At 41.9% G+C, this 19697-nt stretch overlaps 1 protein-coding gene across 4 annotated transcripts in view; it reads right to left on the reverse strand.

The window, feature by feature from the left end:
* Positions 1 to 19418, reverse strand: part of npdc1a (neural proliferation, differentiation and control, 1a) — a 34790-nt gene extending 15372 nt beyond the window's left edge. For 2 of the 4 annotated variants that reach the window (XM_030065159.1, XM_030065157.1), the window contains exons 1-2: positions 19104 to 19417; positions 1663 to 1812 (exon numbers count right to left, since the gene is read on the reverse strand). In XM_030065159.1, the coding sequence (XP_029921019.1) occupies positions 1663 to 1812; positions 19104 to 19212 (259 nt within the window). In that variant the 5' untranslated portion in view covers positions 19213 to 19417. Of the gene's footprint in view, positions 1 to 1662; positions 1813 to 19103 lie in introns of all 4 variants that reach the window. The other 2 variants (XM_030065160.1, XM_030065156.1) reach the window with 2 other exon arrangements.
* Between the last annotated feature and the right edge of the window lie 279 nt (positions 19419 to 19697).

Consider the following 19697-nt stretch of genomic DNA (forward strand, 5'->3'; position numbering starts at 1 on the left):
AATGTTTTTTTCTGAGTTTATAGTTGTCATCTGTTTTTAGTCTGTTTCTCTTTGTTTTTTTGTTTTTTTTTCTATGATGTGGTATTGGTACATGCCAAACCTTATTGGTATGTTTTCTCCTTAATGCCTTTGTGTTCCATCAACCAAGGGCGTAATATTAGCTTCTGATTAGAGGGATGGGTATGAGTGTGTGGAGTCTACGAATGTTGTCCTGGTATTAACATCCGTCCTGCGTAAAGTGATCACAAGTGGACAGCTCTCAGTCCATCCGTTCACACCTGGCAATAGAATGCGTCTCCACATGCGTCTCACCTGCCCACTTGTGATCGGATCTGAAGTTCCCACTCAATATTGCAAAGAAACACGTTACATTTCCATGCAGGTTGTTTTTTAAGAGAGAGAGAAAAAGAGAGAGAGAGAGTGGGATAGCAAGAGTGATAGCGACAGAGAGCAAGAGAGAGATCATGTGCACAGTAAAGCAGACAGTTACATCATACAATGGAATTCTTCCTTTTTACACAAAAAAATGGCATTTAAAAGGCCCAAGGCCAATCACAGGAGACGTACTTCACATCTGAAAGTTCTTACAGACTACATCCGATCACATCAGCTCAGCTCAGATTATTAAATTATTCCAGAGAGTCGAAAAGGGTTCTCCACTTAGGTGGATTTCAATGTACACATTCACACTGCCGCCTGTAATATTTCCGTTGCGTTCCTATAGTAACTCAATTACATCTAGGGTTCGAAAGAACGTGCTTAATTATGCTGGGGCACAAAGTTTAAGAAGTAGCCTCCATATTTTATATGGAAGAAAAGCCACCTGCATGTTGTCAATACATATTTTAGAGATGCCCCAAAATTTCCCAAATCATGCTTTTTTAGGGGAACTCATGGGGAGCTGGATGTTCCCTGGCTCCTGTGTAGATCCCACCCTGCAGGTAGGTAGTTTGTGTTTTTATTCATCAGCCAGCCACTTTATAGCCGACCTGCGATTCATTTTGCATCATCTGACGGTTCAGAATGAGGCAGATTTTTTCTGTTGGAAAAGTGACAGTCTGGCGGGTGTCGGGGTGTCGGCCTGGACCAGCTTAAGACAGAGGACATCAGGTGAGTAGGCGGTCCTTCGATCTGTCTTGAGACACGTGTGCCTTCACACTTCTAATGCGATGTGGAGAAAAGCGTCCCAGGCCACCTCTGAGTGTGGCCTGAGTGATCGGATCTCAAGACACATTAAGGACACATTGCTCCTGTTTACACCTGGACTTAGAGGTGTCAGCTTGTAATCAGATCACGCAGGATGGATGGTAATGCCAGGTGGAAACAGGGTCTATAATACGCTCCTGTAAATCCATTTAAACTGACAAAGGCACAGCTGCATTAGGCATGTCTATTAAGTAAATCATTTGTGTGTGAGTTTTATTTTCTTCATTATGGGTTAATTTATCACAGCACCTTACTGTTGGGGATGAAATTGCTTCATTTCAATACTGGAGGGGCACACGTCAACCCATGCCCTTAAACTATGCCCTATAGCCATGAACCATATTGACATTTCAAAACACTTCAAAAGCAGAGAAATCTATCAGTCAGCAAATTCTGCTGTTTTCTGACAGTGTGTGAGCATGCATGTGTGAGTATGAATTATGTTTTTCTTCCTACCGTGAGGATGGTGCCTCTTCCGAGCCACACAGCGTCCTTCCTCATTCTCCTCTAATTTGGAAAGGCAGGGGCCACAGTGGGAGGAGCCAGGCTTGCAGAAGTGGCGTCCCTCACGGGCACAGTCTATATGGCGAGGGCACTTACTGCCAGCTGGGTGAGGGAGAGGGATGCAGAGAGTTTCATTAGTGTCCAGCTTCATACCAAGGTGAACCACACTGAGGCTTGGAGCATTTTCACCTTCAAAAAGATTATGATTGGACAATGAAATAACACACCTTTGAATGTGCAGGATGAAACGCAGTCATGTCATTAAAACCAAGGAGTCAACTTTCTCACCATTCCAAAATTATTTTTAAAAAGTTTACACTACAGTTTAACACTAATGTAAAAAAAATATATACTGGAATTATTGTGAGAGATACTGTAGTTACAGTACGCCATCAACACCATATGGCATCAATTTTTATTCTCACTGAAAAAAATATTAAAAAATTGATGATGTGATTTTTGCTGGGGTCAGTACCAAACAAAGGTCTAAAGAATAGAATTTAGAGGCCAAGATATATAGCACCATAATACATCATTGGTAATGGTATTCAGTCACATTTTACCTTTATCAAAAATTGCAGCTCCTGCAATTTAGATACTGTACTTGGCCAATTTTGCTATTATTTTGATTACTTGTTCAGCCCTAGTGTACACACAGTGAGGGTGATTGAAAATACCTGCTGAGTCCATGATTACATTTTTAGCAAAGTACGGGGTTCCTGTACATTTTGCTGATCCATAAACACTGTCAATTCTTAATTTATTATTTCTGTAAAATAGCAGTTTGAATATCTCACTTTGGCTTGCTACTGCTATTACATACAAGCACTCTTATTCATTTTTTCCCAACACCAAAAAACACCAAAAATCAGCTTTCACAACATTATGTTCCTACTAGTCCTGTGTGTTTCACCTTTATAACACTCCTTACATTACCAAGCAAGTTACTGAGCTCCATTCAGGCTTGCCAGATAGGATGAGAGAATTCAACGCTCTGAAAGTACATTTAAATACTTGGTTTGAAACTGATGACTGATCTGACACTATCTGAATTGTCTTGATGTGGTCAGCTCCACCTGCGCGGTGCTCTATGTGGGTTAAAGCACAGTTATTTGCTATTGCAATCAAGTCAGATTATGGCTTATCTGCGGCAGATTTGCCACAAAAGAGACCTGAGAAACCATCCAGCCAGCAACTCCTCTGCCCTTGCTTACCCAGAAACACACACACACACAGAGAAAGAGAGAGAGAGAGAGAGAGAGAGAGAGAGAGAGTTTCTATCACTTCAGAGGACATTATATTGACTTACATTCATTTCCTGGAGACTTATCCTAACCTTAACCCTAACCTCTACTAACCCTAACCCAAACCTTAACCTAACCCCAAAGTTCGCTTACCTTTTAATCAAGTCTTCACCCTAAACTTAATGATTTTCGCTAAGGGGACTTGCTTTTTGTCCCCATAAGGGAGGCGAGTCCCCAAAACATAACTGTGTAAACGGATTAATGTCCTCACAACATCTGTAATATGTAGTACACACACACACACACACACACACACACACACACACACACACACACAGATGGAAACACACACCCACAAGACAAAGTGGGTCACAATAGCACAGCAAGTGTGTTTTGCGGTGGAGGCCAGGTAAAGCGCTGAGCCACAATCAGGAGGGCTAATGAAGCTGGCAGTGCAGCACAGGGGGCGAGCTAAAGGTGAGCAGCACAGCAGGCGCTGACAGTGGAAGAAGAGACAGAGGGCAAGATGAGGTGAGAGGAAAGTAGATGCCTGGTATTTCCTGCAACTCATTCGGCCAGATTTTATGCTTGTGTGTGTGTTTTTTTTCTTTTGGCTCCCGGAAGATTAGCAACTACATTTTGTGGAATTAATGGGGATCCATTCAATAAACAACAGCTAGGGCTAGGAAATATAGCCATATCACATCATTACTGAGATATGAGATTAGCTATCATCTGATATTTTCAAAATCAACATTGTAATTTAACTATAATACTAAAGCTTACTTATGCAGCACCTTTCAAAACATAGTTACAAAGTAATAAAAGGCAGAATCCAATATGTTTGTTCATCATATCCACATTAGTAATGACTGTTAACCAGAAAAAATCTGATGTGTGAGGATCTAATGAAAACACCAATAGCCTTCTCTCCTGTATGATCACAGTATGTTCAATGTCTGGGTGGTCAAAGTTATTGTGATATCTAATTTTGTCCATACAGTCCTACTTACACCAGCCATCATTTTTTAGGAGGCAACATTTTAGCCGCTTTGCTGCAACGTATCAAAAGGACATGTGTGTATGAGAGGTGAGTGTTGTGAAAATGTGAAAAACACAGCTCCAAGTCAGAAAGTAACTGTAGCTTGGATGGCCTCTACGTGACAAGAGTTTCAAAGACAGAGGCAGCAAACACAATTTGGGCTCGTTGCAGGAGGGGGGCCATGTTTGGAATATCAATCTCTTTCCATAGCCGGTGGGCAAATGAGCGAGAACGTTCCTGTGGGACGGCACAGTTTTTAAATAAGCTATCTTGTAAAACATGCTCCGCAGAATTAATCGAACAGGGCTGCCTTGCTGCACGGTTCAAGCTGCCTTCAACTTTTACCGTTTTCATTACAGCCCCTACAATGTGGCTAGCATGCTCAAGTTTTCCTCTCAACATCAGACGCTGATGAAAAGAGCAGCACAAAGGAGACAGACCCTCCCACATGACCAAACAGACACTTTGTCCCAACATCTGACCTCCTGTCTCTCAGTCTAACTTTATATGTAAGCTTTTCTGATGATTATACACAGATTTGTGGACAGATTTTCACAGGGAAGACCATTTTTCCAGTTTCCCCCAAAGAAACCCACCAATGCAGCAACATTACAATTAGGCCAATGTTACATGTGAACCGTTTTCATGCACCTTGGTTCCATGCAACTGATTTTTGGAGGTGCATCCAATGAAAATCATAAACTGGGTTGACATCATCATTTTTTTTTTAATGTTCCCTATGGGTTTGGTGACATAGCAATGGTAAAAATGTAATTTACAACATGCAACTTAAGGCTAAACAGGGAATAATTCTGACATGCACGCCTGAGTGAGACTCAACAGTGACTGTTGTGAACTTGGTGCTATGAGACACATCCTACATTTGCATTTCAAAAAAACATTTTTGAAAAGCATTTCTGTCCCTTCTATTTTACTGTTCTGTGCGGGCAGTCCTTGGTCCTGTCTTACATTTTCTTTTTCATTCTATAAAAGAGAGAAAACAGATTTACACCCAACAGGATATTGCTGTAGGAGAAATCATAACAGCCTCCATGGCAACAAGGCCTAGCAACAGGAGGGCGTGAGTTGCAGGAGGAGCAGATGTGCAGAAATGGAGAGCTTGAGGGATGAAGAAGAGATGGAGGAGGGATGCAGGGATGCTGCCACCTGTATCCTATCATTAAAGGGCAAGACGATTTGGAATGTCAACATTTTCTTGGGTCTTTCATTTATGAACACACAAAGCTGTATGGCTGTAAAAAATACTTGTTCAGCATGCAACTCAGATTTAGTTGATCATAAACTCAAACTAAAACTACGGTAAAGAGGATGTTTTATCTCAACATACACTCCGATCTGTTTTTGTCTCATGGAAAATGGTCTACAGTTAGTTAAGGACATGCTGAAAAATTGTTTATTTCAGAAAACCTGTGTGGAAAACACATAAAAAAATACATGCTCTGTATTTTGTATTTCTATCTTTGAAAATTCCATGCCACCATAGATAGATGGGTAACAGATAGAGCCAGACCTGACACCGAAAAAAAAAACCTGACCTGCAAAATAAACAACTAGAACTGAAATACCAAACCCACATGGAAAAACTAAAACTGACTCAAACTCCAAACTGACTGTAAAATAACTACAATAACGCTGGCAGGTAAGAGCATGCCAACAATAGAACACATACACATGCACGTGCACGAAAACACGTGGACACACTCAGGCCCAATTGTATAAACACCAAGTCATCATCACAAATACACCGCAGGGACACAAGTCCACGTCCTTTTATGCCACTGATTACACTGATGCCTCGGGGAATGAGACGAGTGACGCATGTGTAATCTGAGAAGGTTTGTTGTTCTCTGTGTGCACAGCGAGCTAAAGAAAGAGGGAGAGACGAGAGTGTTAGTTAGGTATGTGAGAGCGGGTGCATTTTTATTCTGCGTGGAACAGAAATGGAATTTCTTTGCCAAATTGGCCCCCATTCCGATGAGTGTGACATGCACATGTGCCAAGCCGCCGTACTCCTGATTATTTAACCTCTTTCTACTACACTCCTGCTTTCTCTCTACACTCTTGTGGTCTGTATTTTTACCTGCCACATGTCTTTCTGTCTGTCTGTCTGTCACCATGGGGTCACAGACTTTCACCTGACCTCATCGTGATCTCATTTCATCTAAACCCTTGGACCACAGACAGAAAACACGACTGTGGGAAGACTATTCTCCAGTTGGACGTGAGGCTCAACAGTGTGGTACAAAAACCAACTGTTGCAATGCAAAAACGCAATAATATATTCTTTAGTGTGATAAATGAACGCTTTTGCATCATATTTTTCCTTTGATGATGATGTGATTTTTGCTGGGGTCTGTACCACACACAAAGTTTCTTATGTCTGGAGAATGTGATTTGCAGGCCAGGAAATCTCTGTCGCACCACAAACGTTGCATTAATGCAAGCAGTAACATCAACTTGTCTTAGGTAAAGTACATAGTTCACACATAGGACACACTCCTGCATGGACAGCGCATAAAAAGACACCAATTGGCAGGAAGCCTCCCTTCATCCTTCTGTGGACATACATCTTAATTACTCATCCAAATATATATTTGGTTCTTTATTGTCCATCTTCCTCATCTTCAATAAATGGAACTCCTAACATTATAAATGATGCCAAAACAGTGAGAAATAAACATTATTCATTCAGCAGAAATTTTATTTTCCCTTTAACACCCAAATTAATTCAATTTTAGCCATTTAACTCATGAGGGCTAGATAAAATCATTGTTTCATGAAGGAAGCTAATTTCCTTGATTACTTTCGAAACTCAGTTAATTGAATTTTCATTAATATAACAATCCTGGGGGCGCCCTGATAGCTCAATAGGTGGAGCGTATACCACTTGTTCAGGCTGAGTCCTGATCACGGTGTCCTGGGTTCGAATCCAACCTCAGACCATATGCTGACCCCTCTCTCTCCCCTGCCGTTCCTCTCTCTCTTTATACTGTTACGATCAAATGAAGCAGAAATGCCAACAAATAAAAGGTTTAAAGGTTTAAAAAGGTTACCAAACAAAACCAGAGCAGTGTTGATAACTGGACAAAAAGAAATCTACGCTGCCTGAAATATTCCTCTCATAAAGCCTTTATCAAACTGCACCACTGTGTCAAGCGAGTGGCCAAACCACAGGAGACTGCCAGTGTGCCATTGCTGGATTTCTGACAGTTTTATCTTCTACAGCACACTGCCAAGGTATCATGTCTCCAGTCCTTTTTAGCCTCTTCATTTCCTTCATCAGCCCCCTCTCCCTGCCTGCCCCCTTTTTTCATCCCGCTCATCTCAGCCATCGGGTCTTTCATCAAGTTATTTTTATGACCCTTTGATCAGGTAACTGTCTGAAGATTAAGGACGGCACGACCAAATCAGGGGCAGGTGACTGTGATAAAGTCACAGATCAAAAAAGCTCATTTTTATCTCAACCGTGACTTTAGCCACTGAGTCTGAATTAAGAATTAGCCAATTTATGCACATTAAAAAGGTCAACTAAAGTGACACCACTGCTAATTTGAAACTTGCAATAGCTGCCATGTAAATGAATCACTGAATCAGTGATGGAAAAGGAGGGGCATTTAATTCCTGTCATAAAAGGAGGCAGCCGTGGCGTAAAGGTGAGAGAAACAGGCTTGTGACTGGAAGGTTGCCGGTGCCCTTGTGCAAGGCACTCAACCTACAACCACTGCGGTGAAGCTGCTCAGTTAGCAGCAGTGCGGACTGTGGCTGTGCTGAGCAGCTCCCAGGTGTGAATGTGTGGAGCGATGTGTGGTGTTGCTGAAAAAGAGCTTATATACACGTGCTCAGCATACCACCCCAGGAAAATACAGGAGCAGAGAAAGTGGGAAAAGCAGGCTGTCTGATGTTTGGCCTCCACTCAATATGTCCGCTGAAATTCAACACCACTGGTCACATTACTATTCATCATGTGGAAAGTTAATGTGGTGGAACCTACTGCAGCCACAGGAAAAGAGATAATTATTCTTCTCACACACGCATACACTTGTAAGCGCTTCCTTACAAAAGTGTGAGGCAAGGAAACAGTGAGAAAAAGACGGCATGAAACAGATCCGTGAGTGAGAAAGCAGGGTCGGGCTGTAACCTTAAAAAGTGCGTTCAAACCCCTGCAGTAGCAATAATCTTGAAAACACCTTGTAATAATATGCGACTGTTGCGGTATCTCACCACATAGACTAAACTCGCTGCTCGCTTCCGCAATGGCACTTTTCTCTGTGCACATGCGAATCAATAAAAGATGCTCATTATGATCAGCATCACAATAAAGCAGCATCCTCGTGTGATTACCGCTAGAACGAAGGCACCAGAGATGAGGATGCCAAGTTGTCATAGGGGGTGGTCTTGCATCAACATGCCTCCCAGTGCAGTACTCGCTAATTAGAGAGCCCAAACAAGGAGAGAGAGAGAGAGAGAGAGAGAGAATGAGAGAGAACAACAAACACAAAGGGAGTGCAGCAAGAGTGAGAGTGCAAGAGAGGTAAGGACAGTGGCACGGGGAGGGAAAGGGAGTGAATACGCATAAGATACAGAGCTCTTCCTACAGTATACCAAGTCGTTTGGTATTGCCAAAGACAATGGCAGAGTACAAAAAATATATTACGTAACTCAGGGACTTACTAAGTCCTTGGATCGAGTAACAAATGACTTTTCTAACCATCTGCTGCTGCTGTTGCCAGGCTCTGTGCTCAGCAGCAGCTCTGCCAGGAAGGGCTGAGGAGCAAACAGTGGCATTCTAACACAGACTGTTGCACAACTACACTCACAGAATCACACACACCATTTCCTACTCTCCCTTTCCCACACACACACACACACACACACCTTGACACTCAGCTACTAATTGGTTTACATTTACTGTATTTCTTTCTGTCTCAGGAGCAGAAGCAAATATTAAGCGTCATACAAATGTGCTGCTGCTCCCGTGTGTGTGTGTGCGTGTGTGTGTGTGTGTGTGTGTGTGTGTGGGAAAGGGAGAGTAGGAAATGGGCTGGCCGGAGGGGTCTTGCCCTCCCATTGTGCATACTTCCTGGCTCTCTGATAGCATACAGGAAGAAAGCCAAACAATCCAGATCAAGGAGAAACACAAGTGACACATGACTGGGGAGGAGATCACAACGTCTGTTTACACCTGGATAAAGTCTGTGTACATGTGTATGTGTGTGAGAGAGTGAATGTACATTCGTGTATGACTTCTTGTGTGTACACACTGGATGCTGCAGGTATCCGCCTTGCCTGTGTCTCAAATGGCAAACACTCCAACCAAACCAACAGGCTATTTCTAAAGCCTCGTTTCCATCGGCTTCACAGAGGCCAGGTGGGACCAGCCATTGCATTATATGGTTTAGTTTGCGTTCATGTTGACATTTAACATTCATCTTTTAGGCATTCAACTGATGCCCTTATGCAACATGACTTATAATGAGCATAATGGCAAGGAGAAAAAAGCAGACGCCATAAAAGGCAGGTGATAGTGAAGAGTGCAAGCGATGCAGCAATGAGTCCACCAACAGGTTTAAAAACAGCCCAAGGACTGATCATGTATGAGAGACTCATGTTGGGAAAAGAAATCAGTTGGAGGGATTTTTTTTTTTCACCAGCCTAGCCAGCTCAACAACAGCAGAATTTCAAGGACTACACTGATGTTTTGCATATTTTAACCCAATATACTGAACTGCATGCAAACCTTACATCAGTGCTGACTATTTTCCAAAGAATGCCATAATTTTTATTGAAATGTCCAGGTGATGAACCTACTCTGTAATTCTCTGCCTCTTCAGCTAACATTCCTGGTTGGGTATCAGGAATTTTTGAATTTAGTGTGTCAATCTTTTTTTTCAGGGATTATTTTCTTTCTTTTTTTCTTTTTTCTTTCTGGCTGCTGAATTTGAAGTCCTATATGTCAGAACTACCAACCAGCAAGTGAAAAAACAGAGGGCGTGCAGAACTTCCAAATCAATGCTACATTAAAGGATCTTTGACTAAATTAAACCCAAGAGGGCTGGATTGCCTGTCTTGCGCAAATTTGCGAGGTGATTCTTGCATCGTGAAGTGACAGGAAATTTGTATCTGCTTGGAAGGTGAAGTACTGTACTCGGCCATCACCTCACTTTCACAGTACAAATTTTCCTCTCCATAAGAGTCAGAAACTGAATCGACATAAACTGACGAATTGTGGAGCCGTTCACAGTGACCAGTCTGTCACCCTGCTTTATGGAATTTATTTGTGATTTCATTTTTTCCCGATTTAAAATAACCTAGTTTAAACTCCATCTCAACATCCTTTTAAGGGTTGTGTGAAGAAAAAAAAAAAAAACATGTAATTGTGTTGTCTTTTCTAAAATGTGACTAAAGAACCTCTGCTCAGTATACATTTTAAATAAGCTTCTGTATACATTTACTCCAAGTAAACTGGTTATTCACCCTCTGTTTAAAGAGAATCTCACACTTTAATTTGAGTAGGATGCTTGGGCACCTTTTCCTCTCCTGAATTGGAGTTTGTGGGCTAAACATGCAAACACACACATACGAAGATTTCATGTACATCAGATAAGCATTAAGGTCTAGTAGCAGAAAACAGTGAACAAACAGCCAACAGTTTGCAAAATATCCCCCCCACACAGCAAACAAATGCAAGGTTTTCCGAGGTTTTCAAAGTGGGACGTTTACAGACTGCGGGTGAAAACGATGGCCATGATTTCTAATACACTGACTTTTTTTTTATTTGTTATCAAAAGGAGACGGTGCTATTGAATGTAGCTACTATATGAATGTCTTTGGTTACAGAGAATGCCCACAGTTTGTTCAAAGCTTTGTCCAAAGGAAAGCCCACAGTCTAAGATCTGACGTTCCTTAGCGTTAGATAGTTCATTTGGCCACGTTTGAAAATCAGTGGAAACACTTTGAACCAGACAAGACATGACGCCGTATTTGTGGCAAATGAAAATGAGGCATTAGTTTCATTGTCAGCTCACACCTCCTTTTCACAGAGACGAGTCCTCAGTCTTTAACAGCACAGCAGCAAAAGCCAACACATCAACCCACACTGTTCCAGTTCTCAGAATACAATCAGAAAGCCTGACTCTGCATTGGAAACTGTGCCTCTTATCAGATTCTTACTTGGCACCACTGTGTTGTGCAGTTGTCTGACAATCTCATGAGAAAGTGGTGGAATGACCCACTCATGTTAAATTCCTTTACCACACTTGGTACAAACTAGCGCATAAATAGAACCTGTTTGCTTCAGCTCACATATATAATGGTGAGACAGGAAATAGACTGGTAGTTGTGAGAGCACATAAATAGATTAAAGTGACAAGGAAGTGATTAAAAGCATGAGTCTTGCTCAATGTTGAGGAAGTTCTTAGAGGAGAGAGGTGGAACAGATTAATCTTCAGTGTCTCTCTCTTTAACCACTCTCGTGTAGCAGCCATGCCTCTCCTTATCTCGCCCCGTGTCTATCATGCATCTGCTGCCTTATCTGTTGTAATCATTTCTGTCATGTTTGACAATGACGTTAGTGACCCATTACACAGGATAATTACTGTGTCATTACCATTAGAGCAGAGCAGGACACTTCGCAGCAAACAGAACAAAGGTTTGAGACATTTGTGCCATTACATCATGTAGGTGGAAGAAAAAGTACCATGTTTTTGTTCTGTTTCCTTTATCTCTCCATGTCTCGGCCTCAGGCTCATTAAGTAGGCCTCGTAACCAAATTGGCATTGTACGCTGTGGTGACAAAAGGCACTGCCATTCCTCATGAGTATCAGCCCATTTCGACCGCAGGTAGTTTCCCGCAGGTCTCAGATCGATATGATTCGGAGCCGGAAACGTCTGTGCTTCAACCACATGGAACAGGGTCAACATGTAGGCTAGTTCCGGGGAAATTATTTACCCCAGAAAAAGTCCCTACTCAGGGTAGGCACTTTCGAATCCCCCAGGAACTCTGATATGGAGGACTAAAAGGGACAGAATGAAATAAATAAATACATCTTTAAATAAATACTTAAAAGTGTCATTAATTAATTAAAATGGGAATTAAATAAATAAATGTGTCATTAAATAAATAAATGTGTCATTAAATAAATAAATGTCATTAAATGTGTCATTAATTCATTAAAATACCAGTTCATTTAATGTAAAAACATATATATAATTATTTCATTATTTATTTAATTATTTCATGGACCGGTGTTGCAGTGCTTCATGAATTAATTTTATCTGTCAAAGTCACCCATCAAAGTCAGTGGGCGGGACTAACGTGAATCTAGCCCAATCGATTGCTTAGGTCTGAAGCCTGGAAGTCTGCCGGAGCCGGGGGAGTTTTGCCGAGAGCCTCTCCAGTTAAAGTTACTGCTTCTCTGAGTAGTTCTGGGCAACTTCTCCACATTTTGTGGCTGCACCTATCTAGCACGCATCGCGCACCGCAGTAACATTTGCTCCTGCAAATCCCCCATTTGCTTGAACCGAGTAAAGGTTGCGCCACCAAGTGTGTCAGAATATCAAATCAAATCAAATCAAATCAAGCTTTATTGTCATTAAGCTACACATACAGCAGTAGTGCACACAAAATGAGATAGAGTTTTTCACTTGGGATCCCCGACTGATGGTAAAGTCAGCAGTTTAAAAGTCTAACAGCTTTCTGGAGGAAGCTGTTGCTCATTCTGGCGGTTTTGCTTTTCACCGTTTGCCTGATGGAAGCAGCTCAAAGTATTTGTGGAGCGGGTGAGAGGGGTCTCTGGCAATGTTCAGTGCTCTACTCCTGCAGGGATGGGATGTTTCCATGGAGCCATGTCTCCGCAAAAGCAAGCACACAGCAGTCTCTCTCCTGCGGGTGTCTTAGCAAGCGTAGCTCGTCCAGCTTGTTGTCGAGGGAGCGAACATTAGAGAGCAAGAGCCACGGTCCTGCTGGTCTGGAGGGGTTAGCCTATAGCCTTTAGCCTGTAGCCTTTAGCCTGTAGCCTTTAGCCTTTAGCCTAGCGTGGATCCCGGCTCTCTTCCCCCTCATTTGTTTACGTTTGCACCGCTTGCGCTCCCTCCTCTCCCTGGTGACAGCCGGTGTAGACGCAGGTAAAATCCCGTGCTGGCGTAGTGTGTCCACATCAAAGCAGAGAGCCTCAGTTCTTGCAGCATGCTTTACCTGATGTTTAGTAAAGTCTCTCGGCTGTAGGTTATGCAACCTGAGCGTCTGGGTTAAGCAAAACAGTTAAAAACTTTCACTCTAGAATATGTTTACTTGCTCTGCATCAATCGATTATCTGAAGTCGATCTGTCTTGGCTTGCTGTGCCGGGTAACCAATCAGGTGTTAGGATCCGCCCACTGACTTTGATGGGTGAGTTTGACAGATAAAATTAATTCATGAAGCACTGCAACACCGGTCCATGAAATAATTAAATAAATAATGAAATAATTATATATATGTTTTTACATTAAATGAACTGGTATTTTAATGAATTAATGACACATTTAATGACACATTTATTTATTTAATGACATATTTATTTATTTAATGACACATTTATTTATTTAATTCCCATTTTAATTAATTAATGACACTTTTAAGTATTTATTTAAAGATGTATTTATTTATTTCATTCTGTCCCTTTTAGTCCTCCATACTCTGATGGGCTGGAGTTTGTAGCACAACATTTCTGATTGGTCAAACACACACAGCGTGGCTGCTTCAGCTTGTGTACCACTTCATTCATAAAGCAAGAAATAGTATTGATTTAGGACCAGTTTCAGACGAGGGGAGGGCATTTCTCTTTGCTTGATCACATTAAAAGTAAAGTGAGGCTTTTCTGCTGGCTTCCCAACTCATTTGGAAAAAAAGAAAAGAGAGAAGGAGAGATAAATAGAGTGATCGAGCTGAGAGCTCGGGCGACTGACAGAGAGAGACACCACGGTGGGTCTGCGAATGAGCAAGCAAGTGAAAGAGAGAAATACATATTTCCAATTGTTTCATGGTGGTTATGTCTTAAAATACAAATTAATAACCATCAGGCACTCAATAGATGATTAACTGTGGAAACTCGGGCACACACAGCTGCAGGACTCTGCTTTTTCCCCACTAGACAGGAAAAAGCAGCTCGTCAGAGAAAAACACAGTAAAATGTGTCAGATATCTGTCAACAAAGGAGGACCAAGGACTTAAAACAGATTAAATAGCCTGATACTTCACGACTGTATAAAGTCATAGGTTAAACAGCTATCACTGTTTCATACATCAAGTAATCTGGGTAATCGGGGTTGAAAACTGGCTTATGTGGCTAACCACAAATGCAAAAGTATGCCTGCAAAAGCACATATGTCGGCAGATTTCTGCTTCCTTCCAGTTGTCACATTATCTGGTGAAGAGGAGGCTAAGGTGACAGGATTCATCAGAGAAGAAAAACGGCTTAATCTGAGCTGGTTCTGGTTTGGTCAACTGTCTCTGTGTGGTGATCAATACTGCCCCTCTTATTTCCACGAGGTCTGTGCAAACCCACTGGCCTGACCAGGGCAGAAGGAGGAGAAAGGAAAGACAGTAGACAGAGAGAGTATTGACAAACACAAGAGATTATTAACAAAGACTCTGCAACAAGGCCTTGGCTAACCACGTGTTATTTTTTCTTCTCTTTAGTCTAAAGCTAGACCTCCAGGTTGAAAGACCAATGGTCACAGCAGCATAACTGAGGCAGACTTATAATAGATAGATAGATAATAACTATAGGTCCTTTCCTGGCCTTGTGTAATATGAGTCTCATAATTACGCCCCTATAATTGGGTTTCAGTGTCTTTTGTCTCTGTGGTGAACACTGGTGATGTCATTTTACCCTCAAAGACCACACAGCCTACATAACAGATCCATTTACTACCAGAAATGGCACTCTTTACATTGCAAGAGCATTTTCTAAATTGCTTGAGGGAACCACTGAGCTGCAAGCCTATTTCAAACTGGACATATAAAACAACAACAACAACAAAAAGGATTCAAACAAAGGCAACAAAGCAATGCATGGGCCGCCATAAACAGAGAAAAACCAAAGAAAGCAATACAGAAATATTCACATGGCGTATTTCCTGTGAGCTGCATTTGATTCATCATCCTCAACCAGAAGCTCTTAACATAATAACACAGCCAGCATAATCTCCTTTTTCTTTCACTTCTGGAAAATTCCACATTAAAGGTCGATGTACTCCACTGCCGTGTTCCTCATTCCAGGTCGTAGATAGTGATCACCAACATCGCCTTCTCACGAAACTGTAGACTGACTGAGCAAGGATCAGTGAGTTTTAAGATGCTGACTGGAGATTTCTGAATGCAGAAGTATTTCAAATAGTCAGCATCTACTGTTATGGCAATTATATGGAAGATAAAAAAAAAAAAAAAAATCAGTCATGATAAATTAACCAAGAGAGCATGTGTCAGTCCACCTGACTTTTCTCACTGTGTGTTCTCTCTTTCCACTGTGAGACAGATGAATAATCCTGCTGGAGGGCAAAAGGTGCTTAGCCTGAAAAACACCTGGGTCAGTGTGTGTGTGTGTGTGTGTGTGTGTGAGTGAGAGAGAGAGAGAGAGAGGGCGAGAGAGTGTGTGGCCATGCATGTAAACACCCCTTCATGTACCTTTGTGTAACTGTAAAACATAAACCCTGGATAAGAAAAAAGGCCGCAGGCAAAAGCTCTGAATAATAATCAGCAGACCAAATGCTGCGTGGGTTTGGGTAAATGACAAACCTGGCATTTAAAGAGCGCGGCGGCACAATAATGATCAGGTTGAATGGGAAAAATGAGGAAGTTAACTTGCAGGGAAGATGACTGTTTTTTGTTTGCAGAGGAAACCTCAGTCTAGATCAGCTATAAGACCATATTCATACTGAGGAAAATGACTAATCAACAGCGGCCAATTCAATTTGAAATAATGATTTTTATTATGTGCTCGTCTAAGCCTAATTACACAGATATAGGCTGCTAATTCTGTATCTTGGCCAGTGGACTTGGGTTATGCAACCACTTGGGTTTATGTTTGATTATTTCCAGCTCAAGAGCTAATGTTATGTGGACGCTTTGGAGTGAGCTAACATATGATGAGGTGTCCATGTTTGCTGACTAGCACACACTTTCGACTGATGACAAATTCCAGCAACATCATCCTGAAACCTGCACCATTTGCCTCTGAGGCAAAAGCAAACACAGCGGAGGTATTTTTTAAGTAATGAGGACCTCCACTGGGCCCATCATACATTTTAACAGTTCCATTTCAATCGTAGTCCTTGTGGAGGGGTAAAATACAGGAGAAGAGGTTATTCAGGTTAAAGACCTGTGTGTTGCCTCTGCAGCGGACACGGCCAAAAATTAAAAGTGCATACGTAGGATTTTATAAACCTAAGTTACACACATCGTCACACAAACATTACGTCGGCCCGGCTGCTCAGCCAACAATCTCTCCCTGTCGTTTATAAGATATCTTGATGGACCTTGAACCATCACCTATTAAGCGTATTTAACCCGCCTTAACATTTTCCAAACTCCCAGAAACCAGAGTCATGTCCTGCCTGTCCCTTCCAGATCATGACAGGATGCTCTCCCCTTATGGAGAGAAAATCACCATCTTGTTTTTATTCTGGAGGCGTACTATATGATTCTGTAAAGACACAAATAATTCATGCAGAGGACATTTATGTAATTAGTTATTAGGGGTTGAAGCTCTTAGGGCTGAAACCCTATCGTTTGCTTTGGTATATTATTATTTCTTTCTAACCCAAATTCCTGTAAGATGATAAATGGCAGAAACATGAAATTTTGCACATTAATTGGAAATTTGGCGCAAATGCTGCCCAAGAAATTTGACCCCAGATGGGGGCACTATAATTAAAAGACAAACTTTCAAAATTCATAACTCCTATGGCACAAGTCCAATTTATATGAAACTTGGTACAGACGACCATCAATCCTCACTCTTCAAATCTGCCTCAAGATGCCATAAACTCTGCCATATTGGATTTTCTGCCATTTTCAATTTTTCCTCATGAAACTTGCCCACATAGATACCAACAAGTTTTATTCAAATCGACCACTAGGGAGCGCTATGTCCAGTCATTACAAAACTGGCAGCATGTATCCTAGTCTGAAACAGACCCTTAAAGTAATTATTCAAGAAGCTGCTGAAGCTTTCAACTTCTAATAGTCTTTGTTGGCTTGAACCCTGGAATTACCGCTTGCAGCTATATTTATTACTTGGTTCTTGGGTAACTTCCAATACATCAGTGCGTATAGTTCAGCTGTATGAACAAAACACATGAGAACAACAGCACCCACTGACACAACATGAATGTTACTAGAAAAGGCATACGACTACTGATTCAACAAAGCACATTGCATTTTTTTATTGCCAATGAGTACCGTTGCTGGCGGAGCACAAAAGTCAAGGTAAACATGCAGGTTTATGGCACGGAAATTTCTCCACAAGAGCAAAAATCACATTAAATTCCATTTCTTGGATGGTCTCCTCAAAACTGATATACAGATTTTGATTTTAATATGAATGTCAATAAATGCATGCATGTTTTTCAATACAATTTTGATCCTGAGCACCTAAAAAATGAATAAATTGGGCAATAAAAAAATGACAAAGATTACAACTGGCCAGAAAAGGTTGACAGCATCTCTGTTGTTTGCCACCCAGCTCTTTCAACAGAGAATGAGGTAAAACAACTAAGTGCCACGTCACTGTTCTGCTTCTTCTACATGAGCAAATTGTCCAAACACACTTTTGATTTTATGCATTAGGCTTAGAGTCATCAGACACACTGAGGTGTTAGGTTACTGTGAAAGCTTTTGTTTTGATGGGCGGGAGGAGCTATTCACATTTGTGCTGAAACTCTACCATGACTCATCAATTCGTGGAGTGACAGAAAATTAATTTAGGATTAAAAAAAAAAAAAATCATCATTTTCACAACTGATTAATCATGTTATGTGTGTATCATGCAAAAATATCAAACAGTTGGTGGTTACAGCTGCCATTTTCTGCTTGTTTTTCTCCATTTCAATTGCTATAAAAGCAATGCTGGTGTTACTTTGTGCTCTGGTCACTTGTGAGAGACATTTGTCATTATTTTTAACATTTTTATCTCTTAATTGAAAAAAGTAAGTGTTGCAGCCCTAATTCAAATGAGTTTAATATAAATTTGTGTACATGTTAAATTAGCAAAAAGTGTGCGTGCGTGTGTGTGTGGGTATCTGTGTGTCCCATCAGATTATGGGTAAAAAAAAATTCTTGCTTAAGTCCAGCTGTTGGCTCTCCCACAGGGTTTCTATGTTAAAAGCTGAGGGGCAGATTATCTCCGAGCTCAACAGAAAGCAGACAGTCACTAAGTAGACATCCATCACCACCCACCCACCCACACACACAGACACACACACACACATACACACACACAAAAGAGATATCAAACTAAATTTTTCATTAATATTTTTCATAAATATTTCCAGTGTTCTATCATTACATTTAACCCCCAGTTCCATACACTCTTGTGCTATTACTGCTGACAGTGATTTGCCCAGATCTCAGAGGTGGTGGCGGGACACAAGCCTCTATACAAAGCAGTCCGTACAAGGAAATGTACTGAATAACTCAAGTTATGAGGAAAAGAAAGCGTTCCCTCTGTCCCTCCCTTGTACTTTGTCTGACACCGGCAGGGCAGCCCGCACTTGTTTAACCTGAGCCCAGCACAACAGCCAGCTCACAGTGTATCACGTTGTAGCTACTGGGCAACACAAACAACAACATGGACAACAACAAGTGAAGTAAACAAAAACACACGTGTTGTCTCACTGGATGATTTGCCTCGAAGGTTTTCTCTTGAAAAATAAATAATGATAACACCAGCCTACTGAGTGACAGCGCTGCACTTTGCCAGTTGCCAGGAGCTGTGTGACAATGCACCAATTAAGGTTATTGATAAGACAACGGGTTCAAACGGAGCTGGACAGTCGAGGAAGACTGATTGGTCTTGCAGTGTGTGTAGGTGTGTGTGTGTTTGTTTACCTGGAAGGCCAGCACACACACTGACGGAGATGACACACAGCAGGAGCTCGGCCAGCAGCAGCGAGGAGGCCCGACGCTGTCGTGGCTTCCGCGGACTCGGGAGCAGCATCCTCGGGGTTTCTTAAGAGCGGGGAGCCGGTGACGGGGGCAGGGGGCTTTCTGTCATTCCCCCATCCCTTGGAATTGGGGCAAGCCGACGACTTCAGCCAAAGTGACTGAACAGAGCAGAGCTAGCGACAGCCGCGACAAGGTTTTAGCAGGTAGCGGGGGAGCGTAGTCAATCCTCACACTGCGCACCGTGTAATCCGCGACAGAGCTAAACATAGCGGAGCTCGAGGCAGGGGGAGGAGGGGGCGGGAGCCGTGCCGCATTCGTTGACTCCTCGTAAACTCGTACAACACACCATCTCCACTCCTCTCGCAGGTGTTGTCTCATTACAGGTGCGTTCGGGTGCAAAATTTGGCCGCCCGTGCTCGGCTCGGTCAAGTCAAGTCACTTTTATTTATATAGCACATTTAAAAACAACGGCAGTTGACCCAAAGTGCGTTAAAAACGTGGCAGAGGAGTCTACAATACAAATGTACAAGATTAAAC

Source organism: Myripristis murdjan, chromosome 12, assembly GCF_902150065.1.
Source record: "Myripristis murdjan chromosome 12, fMyrMur1.1, whole genome shotgun sequence".
NCBI lineage: Eukaryota > Metazoa > Chordata > Actinopteri > Holocentriformes > Holocentridae > Myripristis > Myripristis murdjan.